This window comes from Acromyrmex echinatior, chromosome 11, assembly GCF_024713525.1.
Source record: "Acromyrmex echinatior isolate Ae372 chromosome 11, ASM2471352v2, whole genome shotgun sequence".
NCBI lineage: Eukaryota > Metazoa > Arthropoda > Insecta > Hymenoptera > Formicidae > Acromyrmex > Acromyrmex echinatior.
The window spans coordinates 13,519,594-13,542,180 of NC_141862.1; the positions used below are offsets into that span (position 1 = coordinate 13,519,594).

Sequence of the window (22,587 nt, forward strand, 5' to 3'; positions counted from 1 at the left end):
TCTTTTTTTAATTAGTTAAGAAGATAACCTGATCTTAGCGTTCTCACCGTATCTGGATAAACAGTATTGCAAAAACTCTCTAATGTTCTAACTTGTTATTAATAAATTGTATCTCTGCTAGATATTAATATAAAGAATTATTATAAAGAATTAATATAAAGAATTATATAAAAGATTTACTTGATAAGTTTAATATAAAGGAAAGCTTCCTACATAGAGACTATCTTAAGTTTTAAGTTTTAATATGAATTGTTACAATTAATATTGATTATTAAATAATGTAATTTTTTAATCTAATATATTATTTTAGTATTACAAAAATGTAATTAAAAAAAAAACAAATCGTTACTTTTTATTTAATGGTACTCTCTCAAGTAGCACATAGCGCTTACAAAGCTTACGTTTAAAAAGCACTAGAAAAGTGTATATAATTTTTTTAACGCTTTTTTAACGCTGCTTTGCTGCTGTGCTACTGAGGATTAATTCTATAAAGTAACATTCTCGACTCTAGGTACTTATATGTAACAATCAAATCGCGTCGATAGAATCAATTTCTGCATTTATGCAACTTAAACAATAAGATTTAAAATTATATCGAAATTATTCAATTCCCTCATTCGACTGTGTATGTGTGCTTACCATTATATCGGGTGTTCGGCATATAGGCGTACACTTTGTCAGTCCTGTTGAAAAGCGTCAGGAAGAAATCATATTTGCCCATGGCATTGGAGCGAGGTGCTGTAGTGCCTTCTATGATTCGGGAGCATTTTGTCGAATCCGTATTAGTTACTGCTGCCAGCAGCAACAAAACGCCATAGTACACAATCCTGGTATTGTACATCGTCTGGAAATAGGGAAAACATAACAATACTTCATTCTCATTCGATAACAATTTCGAACGTTGCTTCGTATGTGGCAATACGGATTAAAATCAAACATTTCCACAATCGCGGTCGATACAGAGACGAATCCATACAATTTGCACGATTGAAAGAGCATTTAAAACATTCTGTGTACATTTCCTCGTATTTCTGAAGTGCTCGTGTTTTTCGTTTAAATAATATCGAATATCGATGAATTTGATGAATTGCTACTGTTCTCCTTTATATTTGTGTTAATAATACTAGTTGTGTGTTGAATACGCGCGGAATTTACGTTACAATTTACATCAAAGATTCAAAACATGAAACGACTGGGAATAGGTAAAATTAAAATGCAAATTGGTTTTAGGAGAACAACAACTAGTGATTCTTGATCCCTCTCACGTTTGAAGGTACGTTGCATATCCTCACGTTCTTAGTTTATTCCCCTTATTATGCGTTTCAATTAAAATCTAAATAAAGAAAAAAAATATCCTAGCGTCCCGAAGAACGGCGTACGAATTTAACGTTTTGCGATTTAATTGCGAGTTGAGCTTCTGTTACTGTCAACATGATTGACACAACATGATAGAGACGCATGACAAGTGACTTTCTTTTTTAAAAATATTTCAATTTTAGAATATCGAAAAATAATTATTAGCTAAAGTAAATAAGATACTGGAATTAATCATTAAATTAATTTAGCATTTTATGTGCACTAAATTTTATATACACTGAAAATTATTTCTATTACGTGTCTTCGAAAAATGTCATATCCAAAGAAATAAATTTGTTCACAGATTCAAATTGAAAATTCAGACAATGAAAATCTATAGCGATAAAAGGGCAAAGAACTCCAAGATTAAAGACTGATCGTCTGAATTTTCAATTTGATTTTGCGAATAAAATTATCTTTTTGGATATGACTTTTCAGAGGCATGTAATATAGATTTTGATAGCGATAAAAGAACAAAGAACTTCAAGACTGAAGATTGAAGACATGTCGAAGTTCTCCATTTGATTCTGCGAAAAATCAATATCTCATGCAAGACAATTCAATCTTTAAATTAAACGTCATTTTTCGAATTTTTGAACATCAAAAAATTAGTTTCTTCAATTCTTTATACATTTAAAAGAGAGAATATTGATTATTCAGAAGAATTAATCGAAAAACTAAAAATTTGAAAGATGTGATGAAAAACTAATCAGTCCGAGTTTGAATTTTCGAACTAAATTGCTTCGTTCTATCTGCAACAGCAAGCGATCGTGACTGCAAGAATTTGCAAACGTGCACGTGAGTATCGCAGACTAGAGCGATGCCAACACGTGAGACAATTGCCCTCACAGTGACCATGTGTTCGATAACAAAGCGCTGCTGAAAATGCATCGACACTGAGTCACTCGGCAATCTTGGCAGAATCTTGGCGCCGAAACGGATAGAGCCGTTTGCGCTTTTCCCGGTTCATTGAACGGGCACACGTTCGAAACATCCAATAATGTGGTAGTAAAGGTGAGACATAAAATATCGCTAAAGCAGATGAACAATTTAAGCATGTCTCAATCTTTTTAAATTTCTAATTCGGAATTAAATATTTATAAATAGAATATATTTGTGTTAATTGTATTGTGTGATAATTCAAATATTTATATTAAAGATATTAAAAATTTATTTAAAGATCTTATAATAAAAATATTTATATTAAAGTGATAATAATATCATCAAATTAATATCAATATAAAAAATATGTAAATTAATAATGTATAAATAATGTTAGCAAATTATAATAAATAATGTAAGAAAGATGAAAATTAAAATTTATTATTTGCTTAAGGAATTATTAGGAATAATTATATATATGAGTAATAAAAAAGTATAACATGAAATATGAAATGTTTAGTCTTTTTTATTAATGTTAAAATAATTATTGCGAAGCGAAAGCAAAAAGAGAGAAATACATACACATTTATTTAAACCATTAATTATAAATAAATATGTGCACATTTATTAATGATTAAAGAATATTAACTCTCTTATATTTTCCAGAAACGATAAATAAATAACTATGCATTATGACCTGAATAATTGAAATGTGCGAAATTCATAAAGTTCCGTAAATTTTATGATCTAATGGAAAATCTAATGAAAAAATGGATGCATGCTGAAAGTTACCATAGCTAAGTCATATCACAAGAAAAGAGTATTATGTACATGTTTATTAGAAAAAGATAATCGATGGGTGGAAAGAGGAGATATAATTTTTTCTATTAAATGTAGGTGTTAATTTAAAAAATTTGAAAAAATAACTTTTATAAATTAACATTCTTTATTAATATAATTTTATATAAATATAAAATTTTAATGACCATAAGTTTTACGACCTCAAGGAAAATACCCTTGATAACCTTGTACATCTATATTGAATCTTACATTTTGTAACATGCTCCACATGATCGTGTCAATATGCTAAACGAAAAACACGGTACTTGGACGCTGCGCGACATGTTGAGCCACGAACATCACTGGCCTCTAATAAGTTGGTTAACCATAAATCCCAAGCGCCTAAATATATTGCGCCAAGCCGGTGTATATAGGGCATGGCATTTCACTCTGCTTGGCGTTCTGCCACGTTCGTTCCCTCGGTCATGGAACACCAACAGGAACTCAAACAATATCTACCAAGAGACCCGATCGCTGTTACGGTTTTCCTGTAGTTGCGTTTGCATTGCCAAAATTATATTGTTATGTATATTCGATTTGTTTACGAGAGATTCGAATGACAGCGTTGAGAATAAATGGAATTATTAAAAATTTGTAATAATACATATAAAGTGATTTTACGTTTTATTATATACTTGCATAGACAATATTGAAGAGAGTGTATAGATCTCAAAAAACATTATAAATCTATAAATTTATAAATTTATCAAAGATACAATGTGAGGTAATCGGACTCTTCGGATAAATGGATTAATGAAATTGTTGATATAATTAATAATAGATATTCATCATTTAACAATATTCTGACAATTATTAAATAATCGCATCTACTAACAAATTTTAATAAGATTTATTAATGCAGGATAAATCTCGTTTTTCATTTACAAATGCATAAGAGAGTTATATTATCAACGATTGAAAAACTAATTGAGCGGAATAATAATTATATTTAACAAAAACTACGTTTATTTGTTGTATTGACGAATGTGCGCAATTATTAATTAATTCCATATAGTTAAGCTGTTAAGCCTTTCATTAGTGAATACTGTATCACAGAATTTCGCTACCGAAACAAGTAAAATTTCAGGTAAATAATAAATTAAATAAATGAATACCTCCCGTTTTATCCATCTATGATATGTCATCAGTTAATATCCGGATGATTGATTTGTGCAGTAACATCATAATCGCGACGCACTTTTAACCCGATGAAAAACGTTTCTAGATAATTAATTTGACAATTAAATAATTAAACGTACAATTCTAGAGATCTACATGTCATATTTCTGGCCTATTCGTTTTATTTTATCATTTATACGAAAATAGAATTCTACCGAGATTTTTATGTAGTATTAATATTCGATCTCTCAGGATCGAAGTTCAATTCTAAAATCGGTATCGATTAATTAAATGATGTTACCGGGTGAATAAACAGCAAAAATCGTATGGAACGAAGGATGGTGAGACTTAGAGAGACTCATATCAAGGAAAGTGTAACTCCGACGACGGATTGCCAGCTAACGATGTCAATATGTTGGGATCTAGGACTTTAGAAGAAAAACGAGAGACGCGATGAATGGGACGAAGACCTCATCGGCGATATTACGACGATCAAAGACGCGAATGGAGTGCTTAGGGAAGGTAGAGAGGCGTACATTCGTATCTTCATCAAATAGGTGACTTGATAATATTTAACGGTGCAGGTATATATCCATATATATCCGTAATAATTTCCATCGAAATAACCATCACAACACATATTATATTGTGCTGTCATCGGAGAATTTCTTGTTCCTTTTTCATCTTTGTTTTCTCCTTTCTTTTATTTACTTAAATGTATCTTCTACGGAAAATCGCGATCCGGAGATTTTATATCGTTGTAAAACACGTTCTACTTTACTGAATGCTTTCCGAAGGAAATTGCGTTCCTGACATTACTGCTTGACAGGATATTTTTCCAATATGCGACCGTTATATATCATACTTCATGAAATCATACGCTTTGGACACGAATTAAGCTTTTTCAGATTTTCTTTTAGAGAGTTTTTAAAAAAGAATTAACAACTACGATAGTTGTATGAAGTACTCTTCGTAAAACTATATCAAAAAAATAATTTTCGATTTTTGCTTTGCTTTTATATGATATTTTTCGTCCCATAATTTATCATCTCTAAAAAATTTTTTTTAAAAAAAGAAAAAATGCATGCCAAGTACGTAAAAAAGTAATTGAATATTACGTCCTTTTTAAAACCAAAAACATTAATTATCCTATAATAAGCAGTTTAAATACAGTTATTTAACAATTAATTGTTCAAAGATGGATATAAAATCAATACAATTAGCCAAGTACTCCATTACTCAAAAAAAGACTTCGAAAAAGCTTATCAGTAAAAAACCTATTAATTTTAAAACACATAAAACGGACTAGAAGTGACTAGAGTGATCAAACTGGATTATTCACTATTATATAATTGGATTGAAATCGATGATTCCATCAAACTTTAAATGGATTTTTCAACGAATTAATTTCGATCAAGTTATTTTGATATTTTTGGCATTTTGATATTTTTGTATGCTTCAAAGAGTCGATATAAATGCACATTAACAGCATACTTTTATGAATGCCTGTCTCACCCAGCTGTTGTTCGCTTTTCACGCGGAAGGATGTAAAAAACTCTCACTGAACGATAAAAGCTGACGTTTTTTTTTTGTCAATCTACATCACCAGCATCGAGAGTATAAAGGTCTATAAAAAAATTTAGGGTATCCAGCTGTTCAGCAAGCGTTTCCGGATGAAGCATTGATTTTCTGCTTGAAATAGTCGCGGCCGATAAATGCCGTCATTGGTGCTATTTCGGCTCATCGAGATGCTCGTCGCGCATTGATGAACGACCGAGCCGCAATGCAAACTCTCATTGCCAATACTGATTAAATAAATACAATAAAAATTCTAAAGTATATAGAAAAAAAGAGAACACACATTATTCGCTGAACAATTCATTTCATTAGCGGCTATCAGAATGAAACGATTCAATAGTTATCTAATTACTGCCGTATCGATTTGAACTGTTGCTCCGTTAATGCTCGTCAAATTATACTTTAACAGTTGCGTTTAAAGAGCATGCTATCAATGCTATTGTCTCATTCTATCTTTAGCGTTCATTAGAGGTATAACAAGGATAGAATAATAATGCAATAGTGTTCCTCGAACACAGCCAACGAATCATGATTTGAAGATTTTAATACATTAATCAGTTATGTCATTAAATATATCTTTACGTTAAAATTTTGTATATTTATTGTGCAATATCTGCCATTAATATATGACAATATTTCGCTGTAGATATATACTCATAATTTTTCAAACTCTCTAACTTATTAAAACTCTTAATCTTTTTGGAATTTGGCGCAATTTAAAATTCAAAGCCCTGAGATTTTCGATCAACATTTTATGTCATTTTATTTACTTTTTTTTTAATTCTAGAGTATCTATTGATACATAAATTTTACATACAAGTGAACGACGTTATTGAACGCTAAACTTCAGTTGTCATCAGAATGAGGTCCAATCTGTCGTGCTAAAAGCTAGGCTTTTAAAAATTCTGTCCATCATAAATCAGTTTGAACACTTCGATAGTCAGTAACAGAGTCGTTCCAATTTTTTTATACAGTTTTGTGTTATTATGTATTTTATTTAAGTTTATATATGAGAAAACACACACACATACACACACACACATACACAAAATTAGATTACATACTCTATATTGAAAAAAAATTTCTAAATTTAAGTAATATTTTCTTGAATAGTAACTAACAATAAGTAAATATTTCTTTACTGCAAATAAATATTTACATAAAGATATTATAAATATCTTTAAATATTTAAATAAAGAATAATTAAATAAAGAAAGTAACTTAAATCAATTAATACATGTTTACGTTTAATAAATATTTATTTGTAATAAGAAAATGTTTACTTACCACTATTCAAGAAAATGGAAATGTTTAGATTTAGAAAATTTTTTTTCGTATATATAATTTTAAGATTAAATTTGATAGTGTGCTCATTCTTTCTTTCTTTAAGTTAATAATTTGATTATTTGCGTTTACAAAGACCTAGATTACAAATATTTTGTTATTAAAAGTATAAAATGCATAAAAAGTTATGTGTTACATTAATTGAGAGTAGCTTATATTTACTTATACATAAAATTTACGGTATTGATAACAATACTATATCATTCAATAGTATTTTACAGCTAATAACGATTATATTAAAGATTACTACTAAAAATGGCGCCAAAATGAATGTTAATTGAATAATGTTTCAATCATCATTTAACGATTCGCGGGAATTGTAAATTTTCGACTGGTCAACTTGCAAGAAAAATTCAGCACAACATGTATTCCCGGCAGCACTCATGTAAGAAGCAAAAATGTACTTCTGCAACCGTCATTGGCACAGAAACCACCGCGATTCGATCGTTTTTTATCTGATTTATCCTCGTTACACCACGGACGTAATCCCTGCGCGCCTTTCATGCTTTCTTTTTCCGCTTCCCATTGTCCTTATCTATTCCTATGAAGCAGTCTGGCAATACGTTCGAATAATGTGCCTAGTCGTGCATAAGGGAAGCACTCTGCACGCCTGACTAGTCAACGACCCGATCGAGCAGAAGCGCCAACGAATATTTCAATCGGGACGTGCAATTACACTTCATCATTAAACGTCCATGAAATGTAACGCGTTACAGCTGCTTCAATTTAAACGACACACTTACGCGTGACGTATTTCTTGTATATTTTGTACATTTTTGGTATATTTTTCAGTTTATAATTTTGTAACACTTTATCCAAATTTCATTTCACAAATATGTACGCATTGTCGGACCTTGTTTTTAATATCTCTGCCTTTCGACACAAATTGCAATAAAATGTACGTTATTCGAATTTCATTCGGTAAAGCTGCGGGACTGAACCAGCGTTTATTTCAACAAAGAATAAAACCCACAAGCAATTACACGAAAAAATACACAAAGGTTGACTCGAAATGCCCAGCAGCGTGGCCTGTCATTCATTAAAAGAATGTAATGCTGTTACGTCTCGTGCTGAGTATATTTGTGCGCATTTCTCTCTCTTTCTTTTTCTCCCTTATTTTCTTTCTCTCCCCTTACGAGATGGCATCTTCAGAAACGCGACACAAAATTGTATCCTTCAAAGATTCTCTCTCGTTATGGGTACAATTGAAGATACTCGAGTGAGTACTTACCATGTTGTAAAATGTTGCTCAGAAGTACAGTTTATGTAAAATCTTCTGCCCTTTGCGCCAGTCACGTGCGTTCTTCGCGGCAGGGAAACACACCCGTAATACATCCGCCACCGCCGCGGACCTCCGGTTAACTGACAGCCATCTGACTCTGACCGGGTTGTTACTACTTCAGGCGGCCGGGCGTGCGCAGCGCGCGACGATCTTAGGATACGTTCTTAATTATTTTGATCATCAAAGCAGTTTACGAATTTTTCTTCAATATATGGCGCAATACGAAGCGGCATAATTTTATCATAAAGTGAATGTTTGCTAAAGTATAGTGAGTACTTATATATGTCTATTTCATTATATCTTTTTATGACTAAAACTTGAAAATTGCAACTTATTTAATAAATAAATTTATAAAAATAATCTGTTCTTTTTTAGTAAAAAAGTTTAAATCCAATAAAATGGATAACGTTATCCAATAAAATGGATAACGTCATTATAATGAGTTTTTCATTAATATGTATTATCAAAATCTGTCGTTGATTGATGTATAATTTATGATAATTTGTGAAAATGTTTATCAATAATTTGAAAATTATCTAAAACCGTCCTTAACAGCACAGACTTCCAGGAAACATCCATATGAACATTTCAAGGATGTACCCCGGATAAAGTGTATTAATAATATTAGAAGTTTTACCTAAGAAATATAATATCTGTATATTTTTAATAATAAACGTAGATCCGTGATAATAAACAATCGAATGTATGTTTTTTGTGGATATAAATTTATAAGTAAATGCGGAAAGCATAGATAAATTTTGTAATAAGAAAAAGAGAGGAGAGAGGCTGCTGTGCTTATTTCTCCCATGACACGCAGTAATATAAATTAACATTATTGCAGCCATGTGCAATCGTAATTTTAGAATTTTCAATTTTAGACATTCTCGTTTGTAGATCTCATGAGAGAAAGAAAACGAACGATTTTTTGTAGAAAAGTTTTGCATTGCGTTAGTAAAGTATCTCATATAAAATAATCATATATAAATTTATTTGATATTCCTGACGATTTTGTTGTATCTGTTGGTTTTGCGATCAGTTGTTCCGAACTTTAAAAGAATTTAAAGTCATCTGTTTTCAGTAGAACTTACACATATATGATTTACATATCATTGACACGTCATTATTACATCAATATCGCATGCACATATGCATGCAAATTTTCTGACTTATAATCTTTCACATTAGGTATCTAATGCCCATTTCCACCAATGTAGATTAACTTTAATCTCGTTCAATTTACTCTTCGTCTTTTTCTAGTTCTAAAAGTTAGAAAAAGACAAAGAGAGGAGAGATTAATTTAATTCTAAGAATTCAATATTGTTTGTTCATGTAATATTATATAATAGTCCAAACCAAGATTGTTTTATATGTAAATATATAAAGTATAAAACTTATATATAAAGCAAATATTATTACAAGTCGACATCAGAAGCGAGTAACAAAATTGTGATTTTTCTTTTTTTTTTTCGTTTTTGACATAAAGTCAACTGATTTGGATTACATTATACTTTAATTGTAAAAAAGAAATTTAAATCTATAGTTTATACAGCGTGTCTAGCAAATTTTGACAAAGCGCTCGTGTGTAGATAGAATCGAAAAGTCTATTTTGCAATTTTCGCAATAAAATTAACAAGATATTAATTACTAAAAATTGCCGAATATTAGTATTCAATAATTTTTTATTCAAATATTCAACTTTACAAAAAACGAGAGACAAAAATTATTTATTTTCTTCTCATAGAGCTTCAAGAATTTTTTCAAAATTTTTTATCGACTTTTTAGTATTCCATTTTCTTATATTGGCAACTATTTTTACCAACATGAGAAAATACGGTATTAAAAAATTCTCTTTATGAAAAGGAAATAGACAATTTTTGTTTCTTGCTGGTTTTCCGTAAAGTTGATAGAATTGGAGTAAAAAATTATTAAAAACTAATATTCAACAATTTTTATAGTCATTAATATTTTGTTAACTATTGCGAAAATCGCAAAATGATAGAGGACTTTTTGACTCAGTTTAGTCCATTCTATCTATATATGAACGCTTTGTCAAAATTTACCGAATATTCTATATAGAGAATATATAGTATATATATTCTATATAAAAGTATATATAAAAGCAATTAGAAAGATACTTATTTAAAAAATAAAATAGATGACTTCAAGATTCCCTTAATAAATATAAAGAGTTAAAACGAAAAACTGTACTTTATTTGCGAATACAAAAGCTACTACTGCTTTTTCTCTAATTGCAGAAATTTAACATGGAATTTTATGTGTGTGTGGGGGGGGGGAAGAATAGTAATTAATTACTTATTTTTAGTGTAATTAAAAATACTGTTGTTCAATACTTTTAATATTAAAAAAACTAATTTTTAGTATTAAATTGGCCTATATTAAATCGAATTTCTGTAAATATCAGTTTTCATCTATCATACTCTCGAAGCGCTCAATCATTTTTTTAATAATTTTCCCAACATTTTCCAAAGTATTTAACAACTTCATCAATAACTCCAAAGTGCCAATTGCATCATATTATGAAACGAATCGCAAGTTTATTTTAAAATACGTACCAACAATTAATTCACCGCGATACGTAGAAAAGACTAAATTAAACTAATTAATTTGACCTTGTCCACTGATGAATTGCTTTGAACAACTAATGAATTTGTTTGAGCATGACGAAACTCTTATTTCAATTTTTAGCAATTGAAGTGGCGCCGTTTATTCATCATAATCCCAACGATTCTATGAATGTGTTTTTCAGGAAGCTCCGAGAAACTTAATAAATGCGCGTGCACGTTTTGAAAAAAAGCATGATTCATTCATCGTTGATAATATCGCTTTACTTTTCGATAAATATTTATATCATATATCAATTCATAAAAAAAAAACCGTTTTCTCGTTTGTTCCCATTTAATTTCCAGTTTTATCTAATTTTTAATTTTTATATTATTGCAAGAGGAAAATTAAATTCCAACTTTTGTTAATATTACAATATTTTTTTAATTATCTAGATTTTTTAAATACAGTGTGTTTGTAAACTTGTAATATAACAGGGAAGAGAACGATTTTATATGAAAAAATAAATCGCAAATATAGAATAAAATTTTATATGGTTTTGTTTTCTAGTAAATTTACTTTAATTATTCGCCGAGTATGGATTTAATTAATAAATTAAAACATTAGAATACGTTATAAAGCATTTACGGAAATTTATTTCGAAGAGCGGAATTGAGTATTTAATAAAACGGGCAACAATTACATTTATGTAAATATAATTGTTGCTCGTTCAAAGTAATAAAATTTATTGTGCGTAAATATTCTGTTTTTATTGTTCTCGATTAGCCAATATAATAAACACAAAATCTGAGCAGAGATAATAATCTACAACGAGATTTATTAAGTTGAGACATATTAATGTGCATACATACTCGACGAATATTTAAAATTAAATATTTAAAATCGATTTTCTCGAAAACAAACGTCATATGCAAAAAAATTTATTATTATTTTATTTTATTATCTCATATTTATTCTGCGTTTCCGACTTATTTTTATGCAGAATTGTCGCTTACCGATATCATCAATTTACGAACACCATGTATAATATCCGTACAAAAAAAATCATTCATTTCCATAAACTCTGCATTTTAATTTAAAAATTATTTCAAGAATATTTTACAAATTTAATTAATAAAACTGATATATATGCTGTAAAAACGTTTTTAATCGGTTTTTAGTCGCAGTTATACTTTATCATTAAAGTATTCAGTTGCATAGACGTCCAACGTAAAATTAATCGCAATTTCGAAACACCTCGAAGTCGTCGACTGTCTCACGTGAATCAATGTTTAATGCTCGATCATCTCGCTGTCCAACCAACAAGACTACGAAATTAAAACTCTCCTCGAAGTCATCCCTTTCGAAAGTTTCATAGATCCATTCGCAAATCCAACTGTCACCTATCGCGCTATATTACAAAAAAGGAGTTGAGAATGCTGAGCGAAGCAGTCGCGACAAATTCTTCAGGTTGTTTCGCATCTCTTGATACACAAAATTGAGGTTTTTGTATTTTTGTCATTGCATACTTGTAAATTATAACATAAAATAGAAAAATTGTGATAGCAATATTGTTGTGAACTCAAAAATTTTCTTGTTTATGTATTGATAGCATCTTTATGATTATGAAGAAAGAATTGTAGAAAAAACCGAAATAATTGACGCTGTATTATTTTTTTTTGCTTTTATTGTCTTCTAGAATGAAAAATAATTGTAATAAAATAATCATAACTGATTAATCTATTGAGAAAAATGCACTGTATTAAAATTAAATATAGTTTTGATTTAAAATAACCTCATTTTAAAATGATTCAAAATTACAAATGATTATATTAAAATATTATACATAAATAAAAAAAATATTGTTATATTGTTATATTAAAATACTATTATATTAAAATATTATAGGTTATACTAAAATAATGATGACTGTCAATGCATAATTCGGAATGCACTCTCTGCATTGCATTTACAGATATATTCTCTTTATCTTCTTAAGCCCGTACGCGATGATTTTTTTCCTATTTGATTTCTAATTGGATTTACGTTTTGCTACTGTATTGACTGCAGTTCTGGCACTGCCAATATTGGGGCTGATACGATGGCAAATCGCAAATCTAGTTAAAAATCCAGCAGGAAAAAAAATCGTCGGCATCGGCTTTATATTTCTTGCACTTGAAAAAAAAAATGTATCTTTATGATATGGGGAAGGAAAAAAAACTAAAATTGTAAAATACAGCTAAAAGTGTAAATTGTATAACATACTTACTGTATTATTACAGTAATTGTTTTTAGTAAAAAAGAGCATACATTTATTTATGTTCTTGTATCTTTTAGAAAAAGCGGAAGATCTATCATCAAATGCTTCAAAAAAATCAATATTAAGTACCGGAAATAAAATTAAGAGTAGAATTCCAACAACCCATTTCGGGCGAAATGGCATGCAAGTACGTTAATTATTTGGTGCTTTCCATTTGATGACACAAGTTGACACAAGTCGACACAAGTATCGTTTAATCCTTCTTAACATTCAGAGAGTGACAAAGATAAAATGGCACTTGTGTCGACATGTGTCATCAAATGAAAAGTTGCCCAAAATTGCCAAATAGCTTTGTGTATAATATTAGATGATTATAGATATATCCAGAGCCTTCCAGAGCTAATCTAAACGTTAATATTCACAATAATTAATCTTAATTTAAAATAATTATTTGTAATAATTTACGAAACGAAATTTTTTGATATATTTGTTCATTGCCTGTCAAAAACATACTCATAATCTCTTCACAGGGCGACTCGGCGAGTCATCCAACAAACGAGGAGACTTCCAGCGGGATTAGCTCCAACAACAATTCCGCTCGTCGACCGAGCGTGAAGACCCTGAGTACGCTACCTAAAAAGCCGACGAACGCGGTTTCCGCGGAAAAACGTCACTTGGAAATACAATATAGTTCAAAAAGAGCACGATATACGAATTTGAAAAAGACGCTCCTCGATAAGCAAGTAACTGTCGGACGACAATAATTATTTTTAAAAACGACTTCCTATATATAGTAGTTACGCAATTGTAAATAATACAGGAATTTTTAGAAATCCTTTTCCTTTTCGAATGTATGAGATCAGAGATTTGGTCGATATATATAAAAGGAATACATGGAAAGAAGGTTTTGCTGAATCAGTATCTACAAATTTAACTAGATACTGATCTGAAAATAATTCTGTTGAATCATTAAAATAATTATGTAGAACACTCAAACATTGATGACAAATGCTGTAAAAAGTTTTATTATTCTAATAACTGGTTTAAATATCCTATATAATTACTTAATGATCCAAATAACATTATTTTTAGATCTGTATCTACCTAAGCAGAGCACAACAAGTTATTATGATATCAAATGATGTCAAAATGACTCCAAAATGATTATTAAAAGTCATTTTTCAATCATTTCCAATTCATTTTAATGTTATTTTGACGTTATTGTGACTTACTGATACTGTCCTGCTAGTTTTTAGATACTTCAGTAAAACTATTCTTTTCATTGATTCAAATGATATTCTTCTTCGTTGCATATCTTCAGAAATTGGTGCAAGATCTGTACGACGAGATGTCGAGTCTGCGGGAGAAGATAATCGCGGTCGGCGGCAAGGACCCTGGCAAGATCGAGGAGTTGAGACTGCCTCAAGTGGAATGTCCCAAGCAAAACCCGCCGACACCGATCGACACAAGTTCACCGCACAACTGCACCGAGCAGCGGGAGCCAATCTACATGGACGAGTCGGTAATAATCGGTATGTTGCTGTTGCAAAATCAGTTGCGGGATCTTTGCGACCACTCCCAAGAGATCTGTCAGCGTGCCCTGGACAAGAGCTTGTCGTTCGCGTCCCTCATCAAGTTTTGGCTGACAGAATCGAGCCGACAGGACGAAATGGGCAACGTGTTGATCCCGGTGAATTATTCGGAGGTGGAGGCACGGCAGGCGAATTTCGTGCGAGACAATGAGGAGATAAGAACGCAGTTGGACGATCTGAGAACGATCCAGAAGGACTTCGTCACCGAATTTGCGACGAGATCCTCGAGTCTGCGTAGCGAATATGACAATTATTGCGAGCGTGTGAAGGAGGAGCGGCCGAATGTCGATCGCAGGAACTTGTTACAGGAGCAGCTGAATGTCGCTTTAGAGGAACTCAAAGCGGAGCGTGACAAGGCGAATCAAGGGAAAGATAAGACGAGAATGATGGAGCTTCAAATGCAAAAGGCGCGGGTAAAGATTCGCGAGTTGGAGGGGCACGTGGCTAACGAGGAGGTGAAGACGCAACAGCTGCAGAATAGCTTGAAATCATTGGAGGTTCAGTTGAAGCAGAAGGATCAGGCAATGGAGCTGAGGGTGAAAGATATGCACAAGGCGATGAAGAGCAGCGAGGGCCTCGTGGCGAAGATGGAGAAGCAGCGCGACAGCTTCGAATCACGGTTGTCTTTTTAATCTCGCCGAATTCTTGATCTCTTTTAATCTCGAAATCTTAAGAAACTTAAGGAAACTTTAAGAAATATAAAAGCTTAAGGTAGGATAGGACAATTTCAAACATTATATAATTCTGAATAAAATAAGATTTAAATCCAATTTTCGAGGTTCAAGTGTTTTTTTTCTTATTTGATGATATCCTTTAATATCCTTTAATATCATACAATGAGATCAAACTTGACCCTCAAATTAAATTCAAATTAGATTCACTTTATTTTATTTAGAATTGTACATATATGTTCAAAATTGTACTATCTTATAGATAAATAAAGAGAGTTTTATTCTTAATAAAATTAAATTCCTATTAAAAAGCACGAAAAAATCTCTTATATTTTTAACTAGATAATAAGGTTTGATAAAGGCAAGATAGATTTCTTTTACTTTGTATTATCTTAAAGTTGCCTACTTTAGGATGGTAGAGCTCAAAGAAAAGATGGCTCGCAAGGAAGCGGAAGCACATGCTACTATTAAAGAGTTATCAGAAAAATTTGAAACAGTCGACGTAGAGATCATCGAAGAGAAAGAAAAGAGGTAAAGTATAATTTTTTATCTTAAGAATCTAATAATTTCGTTAATCATATTTTTAAAGAAAAATGATTGTAATAATTATATTATTTTATTTTAATATCATTATATTTTAATATTTCATGTATATGGATAATGATATATGTATGTGTGTGTGTGTGTGTGTGTGTGTGTGTGTGTGTGTGTATATGTATGCTTTACGTTACTTTAAAAAAACCAAATCCTTTACAACTTTATCACAATTAAATTTCCTGTTTATCTAACAATAAGAGTTAAAGAAAGAGTAAATAGATAATAAGAAATATATACATTTTAGATTATTCATATATATTCTCTTTCTTAGATAAAATCTGAAAATTTGTGATAGTTTTTTTTTTAAATTGGTTATTAAATAATTCTTGTATTAAATTCATTGTAGGCAACAAGCCGAAAATGCTCTAACTGAAATGGAAGAACGTTGTAAACATCTTGAAGAGAAGAGCCAGCTGCTCTGCGAGCTCGCGTCTGAGAAAAGCAATAATATAGCTGTTACAGGTAGGTAAGCTCAGTAATTTCGAAGTATCGAGAAAATTTCTCATTTACATTTTAAACGAAACATTAACACAGAGCATTATATATTACTCGTCGAAAGCTTTCATTTCGATTATCGGTCTTTAGATAACAATCACACGGAGAACGAGGTTTGCTTGTATAATGATTTGACGGCAGCCCGAGCCGAGCTAGAAAAACAGAAGAAGAAAATCGAGCAACTCGAGAGGGAAAAGCAAGAGATTGTCGCTGTGATGCATCAGGCGGCTGTTAGTTTGCATTACTTTCGGGATTTCTGCTCATTTAAGAACTAAAAACCATTTAATTCACTTTCTCTTGCTCGTTAGATCATGATTTTCGTTTTCTGTAAGTTCTCCAAAATTAATTTTAATTAATATTCCTTTTCTTTCATCAACAGAATCACGATAACGAAGATGAGACGAAGGATAGATTGGCCGCCGAACTTGTAACCAAGACTCGTGATTTTCAAAATCTGATGTTAGAGCATACCCGGCTCCAGAAAATTGCCAGATTTGCGTACGCTTTAACATCACGTTAGAATATTATTCTGTCAATGTCTGCTATACTTGAACGTGTATCTATAAAATGTCTTTAAATATGAGACAAAATTAATGAAAATTAATGTTTCCATTTCAAATATAGAAAAAAACGATTTTTCTAAAACCTCTAAAAATTTAATTAGATATAAATCTGAAAATAATTTTGTTGGACTATCGAAATATTTATGTAGAAAATTCAAGCATGATCAACGATACAAAAAATTTTAATATTCTAGTAATCAGCTTGAGCATTCTACATGATTACTTTAATAGTTTAATGTTTGGTTCCACTTTAATGTAAGATTAATTTTAATCTCAGTTCAATTTTTTATCTTTTTTTAATTCTATAAGGAATCTTAATTCAATTTTAATTTTTACTTTCAGATTTCAGTTTTGAATTTACATTTTAAATTTTTAATACGTAGGCAAGAAAGAAATGAAGTGTTGGAAAATCAGTTAGGCGAGATTCAGCATCGTCTTCAAGCGAAATTGAAAGAAAATAGCAAGACCCAGGGTCTTGATACAATGGAGCTTCAGCAACAGATTAGCGATCTACGGAACAGCTTAACCGAGGTTATTCAACAAAACCAGGAGCTAGAGGCCACCCTGACACAAAAGCAACTGGAATTGGAGCAACGTGATCGGGTGATGCGCGAACAAAGCAAATTCCTCAAAGTTCGAGACGAGTTGTTGAACATCCTTAAAGGAAAACAGGCGAACACGGCAAATCCTAACGAAAATTATGAAAACATTGATGAAGTAATGTTCGACATTCTTTATAGCTTCTTTTCTAATTTTATCTCATACAATAGATAAATACAATAAATCTTTCTAATTTTTAATTGAGACTATAAAGTCTGTATAATATAACCGATGTCTTACTGTTTGACGCATTGCTTTTGCAATCAATTCTCAGTAAGCAAATGTCCGTAAAATGCTAATAAATTAGCAGCAAATTTAATCAGAAAAGTACAGCAGATTCGCTACTACCGATATCTATTAAGCATTATGTTTTATCAGAGTCTGTATAACTTGTCGAACGCAGATTCAACTCAAGTTCTGCTATCAATTTATTTGGTTTTTGCCATCAATCAGCTGTCAAATCATATAAACAAACTATATTTATATGAAATTCTGTCATCACATCATCTAGAGTAGATTCTGCAGCTAATTTCCTGCTGATAAAATTTTTCACTTTACAAAATCTGTTAAATCAGACTTAGTTGATTGAATCTCTTGGGGTTTGATCTAATAATTATGTGTAATTATCCAGATCAACAAGCAGATTGCGGCAAAGACAGAAGCAATTCAGGAATTGTATGCCATGCTAGAGAACAAACAAATGCAAGTGATGAGACTGGAAAAGCTGGTGAAGCTGTTAGAAGATCAGCAAGACCGCGCACAAGCGCAACGCACGCGACTCGAGCATCGCATCGCGCAATTAGAAATGAGCTTGCGGGAGAAGACTAAAAATGACAGCAATCGGTACGTTATGAAGAAATATTTACATAAACCTCGATCAGGCATCGTCGATGACAGACTGTCACGTGCTTTTTCTTGCGAGTCGAGACGAGCGTTACTGAAAGCATCCGCGTCAACGTTTCATTTTGTCGATCCGTGTTCACAAGGATCCTCGCGATATCGATATTCTTCGCGTCATGTTTTACCCACGAAAAGTTTCGATCCTCCGCCAAAAAAGTTTCATCTTAATTGGTATCGCACTTCTTCCAATAAGGAAAAGGCTTTCATCTGCGAACAATGTCGGCGAGAATGTAAGAAATTCAGGGGGGATGACGTAATCCATCGAATTGAAAATCATCACATTCGAAAATCTCTTTATGGTTGGCTGATGAATTCCTCAGCTTTGGAAGCCTTCGGCGAACCAACGGGTCGCTTAAACAAATTTCACGAGCTCAGTTCGTCAGAGGAGAATACGGATTGTTTCTTCGTTAATCCTATTGTTGTCCGTAATAATGCGAAGGATTGTAACAGGGAGTCATGTCGTCGTCGCGAACAACATTATCGTCGATATCGTGGCCGTCTGCCAAGGCAATCTCTTCACGACTGCTCTCTTCGATATAATCCGATTATTCGCATGACGTAATGCTATTATTTCTCACATACAGTATATGCATTACAATGCATCTTATCTACACATATTATAATTAATCATTTCATTTTGGGCGACAGTTGTATCGATCTAATTCAAAAGTATCCTTGAAAGATCAAATGATAATCATATCATTTTGAAGTTCTATATTAATAATGTTTCATTGAATCTTTCAAATTTTATAATTGTTTTCATGTTGACAATCGATATTTTATTAATTAATTCTATAAATTACAATAACATTAGTATTTACAAATATTCGTTTTAGTGAATTAATCGTTGTCATTACAGATATAAGTGGACATTATTGACACATTCGAGACCGACCACTTTTATATGAATTTTCATTTGTATATATATTTTTCATTGCAATATCATTTTTAAAGTTCTTTTTTTATAGTTCTTTTTTCGTCTCAAATGTGTTAATTATGGCCTGTTTTGGTAGGCTAGGTACTCCCTGCTATTTTAGTATATTAGTATGGATGTAATATGACGACAGAATTTCTTACAGAGTGCCTAGCCTTGCAAACAGATCAATTTTTCTACATTTCTGATAACTTATCTTTTTATGTTTTAGGAGTAAAACCTTCGGCATCCTGTAAGAAACTCTGTAACCGTCGGCACAACCTCTAAATATCAACTTGTGACCACTATTGGATTTTACAAGAAATTATTTACATGTATATGTCTAATATCTAATTTGCATGTATACATTCGTAAAATAATATGTAAATTTAAAATTTTACACGATACATATATTACATATTTTAAAACAAATAACGTATTTATACAAATACGTTTTTGTAGAGCCCGTTTATTTTGTATAACAATATTTATGTTCTATTGAATGAAAATATATACATGAAAAATATATTAACTTATTTCTGCTATTAATCGCTATCATTGTCACTGCTATCTGAATAGGCACATACGAGAGACCGTAATGGAAGAATGTTGCCAATATTATCAGATTTCATGTCTATATTTACTGTATTCGATGTACTCGTTGAAGTGTTGGGTGTTTTGTCCGATTGTAGAACTATTTCCTTATCGAAAAAAGTATTTTCGATCTTGGATGTTTTACTTTGTGACGACTTGGCATTTATCTTTATTTCAATATTACTTTTCTTAACTAAAATAGATGAATTCTTTTTACCAGATGACAATTCTGTATTTTCTGACCACAATGATGCTTTAGCAGGTTTTGAAGAATGCCCAAAATTTTCCTGCAAATAATTAATAGTTATTGTGAATTTCCCTAATTACATTTTTCTTGTAACAAACGATAAAATTAGCTAAATAAAAAAAACAAACAATATAAGAATAAACGATAAATAAAATGTATTAAATAGAAGATTAAAATCTTACTGTTTCTTTGCAATTTGCTTCGTTTGTTTTGAGCATTTTAGTAGGAGGCTGAACACTTTCTCCTTCTTCTTCTTTCAATTCTTCGATTTCTTCTTCCACAACAGTTCCAGTTAATTGTCTTTTGCCAAATACAGATTTAATATACTGTTCATCCAATTCCTCTTGTTCTTTTTCTGTTCTCTGTTTAGCAGCTTCGGTGTCATACTGTTCCAACATTTGATCATAATCTATAATTTGCTGCCTCCGATTTAAATCCTTCAATTCCTCTAAAGATTCCAACAGCTCCAGTTCTTGCTTAGATTGGAGTGTTCTTTTTTCCAAAAGCTTCATCGGGTTGGTGGCCTCTTCCTCTTTCTCCTCATCTTCTTCCCTTTGTGCTTGTTCCTCAGCTAGTTTCAATGCCATAAAGTTTCTCGTGGCACCTGCCTCGATCTCATAATCCGTGTTCTTCGGATCTGTCTTAAAGGATATCTCTTGCAAGCAGCGGGTGCACTTAATGTAAAACCTGTAAATGCGTATGCCCAGGTAATCGTCGCCCTCAACATCCTCCTTACGCGCATTAAATTTCTTGCCCTTGTAGATATATTCACCGCATGTTTTACATCGCATATTAAACGGTGCCATCAATCGCACGGTGTACTGGCGATTTCTCGCCAGTTTCATGCGCGGGATCTTCGACGGATCAAAATCCGGCGGATAATATTTCTAAAATATAAAAAAAAATAAGAGAGATGAAGATACAGAATCAACATTACAGGGTATCAAAGCATATAGGTAAATACGGGTATATGAAAAGCAATTATTCGCCTCGTACTTACATTCAAAACCTTACGCTCCGACATCTTGCAACACTAACTTTTTACGTGTACGATGTTGAAATTCACAGTTTAAAAGTAATTTACGGACAGCAAAACCACAGTTCTTGTAGGTTAGGTCGAAAGGTATACAAACTGAATCGGAAGAATCGGAAGTGAAGTACGCAGCGTCACTACGTCGCTTGTCTGCGTTCAGTACTGCCAACTATACGCCAGTCAATCACGGTTTGCCGCGCTAATCGCGTTGAGATATCGATTCACGTAGCTTGCGATTCTCGACGCAGCTATCTGATAAATTGCCGAGTTCAGTTTGAAACAGTTTTCACCGCGTCACGTTAATGATCGCAATAATTTAGGCTGTGAGAAGAGGAAACGGTGCCGAAGGAGTTTGGACGGTGAGCAAATCTAGAATTCATGATTGCGAAATGTCGATTTCTGTAAATTGTAACTATAAAATATAATTATATGTTCTTTATCTGCTTAAACAGGAATTGTCCGGTGTCGGAGGTTGGGACTGGAAGTAAGAAGCTTAGAGCGTAAATTTTTGTAAAATATCGCATACGAAAATACTATAGTATATGTTACGTATATATTAAAGATTTCTCTATAGTTTTTCATATGGGACATTTTTTTTCAAAAATCAAATCACCGATGGCGGAGAAAATGGTGAGTCAATAGCGCATTTTTGTAATTGAGATTATCCCTACAGCACAAAAGTTGCAGCAACAATACTGCAACATTGCATATTGTAGCAACATTGTTAGCATTGCTGCAAGTTCTGTGTTGTAACGACTATGTAATGTGATAAATTTACTTTATTACGTTAGACGTCTATATAATATATCTGTTTTTTTTACTAAACTAGTATATACTGTTTGTACTTGAAGTGAAATGAATATATACATACATATATTGTTTAATAATGTTAGCGAAAACGAATCTGGGTTCATGGAATATATCAGAATAAATTTCAATCGGAATTATTCCGTTTTTCCTGAACAATACGAAAGAAAATTATAGGAAATAATTAAATAATTCTGATCGAAATCCATTATTTCGACTTATTTCATAGATGACTAGCGATCGTGTAACTTTTTCTTAAGCGAAAACGTGAAAAATAAAAATTTTTTATATATATGTGTGTATACGTACATATGTACATACATACATAAAATTTTTCACTTTTCACGTTCTC

The 22,587-nt window shown here is 31.6% G+C and overlaps 3 protein-coding genes and 1 long non-coding RNA gene across 10 annotated transcripts in view; 2 read left to right on the plus strand and 2 right to left on the minus strand.

The window, feature by feature from the left end:
* Nucleotides 1–8,496, minus strand: part of LOC105153202 (spondin-1) — a 43,843-nt gene extending 35,347 nt beyond the window's left edge. For 2 of the 5 annotated variants that reach the window (XM_011067919.2, XM_011067913.2), the window contains exons 1-2: nt 8,351–8,495; nt 640–844 (exon numbers count right to left, since the gene is read on the minus strand). In XM_011067919.2, the coding sequence (XP_011066221.1) occupies nt 640–844; nt 8,351–8,353 (208 nt within the window). In that variant the 5' untranslated portion in view covers nt 8,354–8,495. Of the gene's footprint in view, nt 1–639; nt 845–8,350 lie in introns of all 5 variants that reach the window. The other 3 variants (XM_011067915.2, XM_011067916.2, XM_011067914.2) reach the window with 2 other exon arrangements.
* The window catches only part of LOC105153201 (uncharacterized), a 70,250-nt gene extending 51,007 nt beyond the window's left edge, over nt 1–19,243 (plus strand). Inside the window, exons 3-11 of one of the 2 annotated variants that reach the window (XM_087411035.1) lie at nt 13,301–13,410; nt 13,754–13,966; nt 14,545–15,434; nt 15,898–16,017; nt 16,430–16,545; nt 16,669–16,808; nt 16,958–17,076; nt 17,525–17,858; nt 18,373–19,243. In XM_087411035.1, coding sequence (XP_087267161.1) covers nt 13,405–13,410; nt 13,754–13,966; nt 14,545–15,434; nt 15,898–16,017; nt 16,430–16,545; nt 16,669–16,808; nt 16,958–17,076; nt 17,525–17,858; nt 18,373–19,203 — 2,769 coding nt within the window. In that variant the 5' untranslated portion in view covers nt 13,301–13,404 and the 3' untranslated portion in view covers nt 19,204–19,243. Of the gene's footprint in view, nt 1–8,622; nt 13,411–13,753; nt 13,967–14,544; nt 15,435–15,897; nt 16,018–16,429; nt 16,546–16,668; nt 16,809–16,957; nt 17,077–17,524; nt 17,859–18,372 lie in introns of those variants that run through there. The other variant, XM_011067912.2, reaches the window with a different exon arrangement.
* A 143-nt stretch (nt 19,244–19,386) lies between these two features.
* LOC105153203 (splicing factor YJU2) lies at nt 19,387–21,577 on the minus strand. Its single transcript, XM_011067920.2, has 3 exons — nt 21,396–21,577; nt 20,578–21,282; nt 19,387–20,435 (listed from the first exon to the last, which is right to left on the minus strand). Exons 1-3 carry the CDS (start codon nt 21,417–21,419, stop codon nt 20,100–20,102), a joined length of 1,065 nt encoding a protein of 354 aa, XP_011066222.1. The 5' UTR covers nt 21,420–21,577; the 3' UTR covers nt 19,387–20,099.
* Nucleotides 21,578–21,690: 113 nt separating this feature from the next.
* Nucleotides 21,691–22,587, plus strand: part of LOC147908175 (uncharacterized) — a 67,000-nt gene continuing 66,103 nt past the window's right edge. The window contains exons 1-2 of one of the 2 annotated variants that reach the window (XR_015546616.1): nt 21,691–21,787; nt 21,881–22,058. This is a non-coding gene — a long non-coding RNA (uncharacterized LOC147908175). Of the gene's footprint in view, nt 22,059–22,587 lie in introns of both variants that reach the window. The other variant, XR_015546615.1, reaches the window with a different exon arrangement.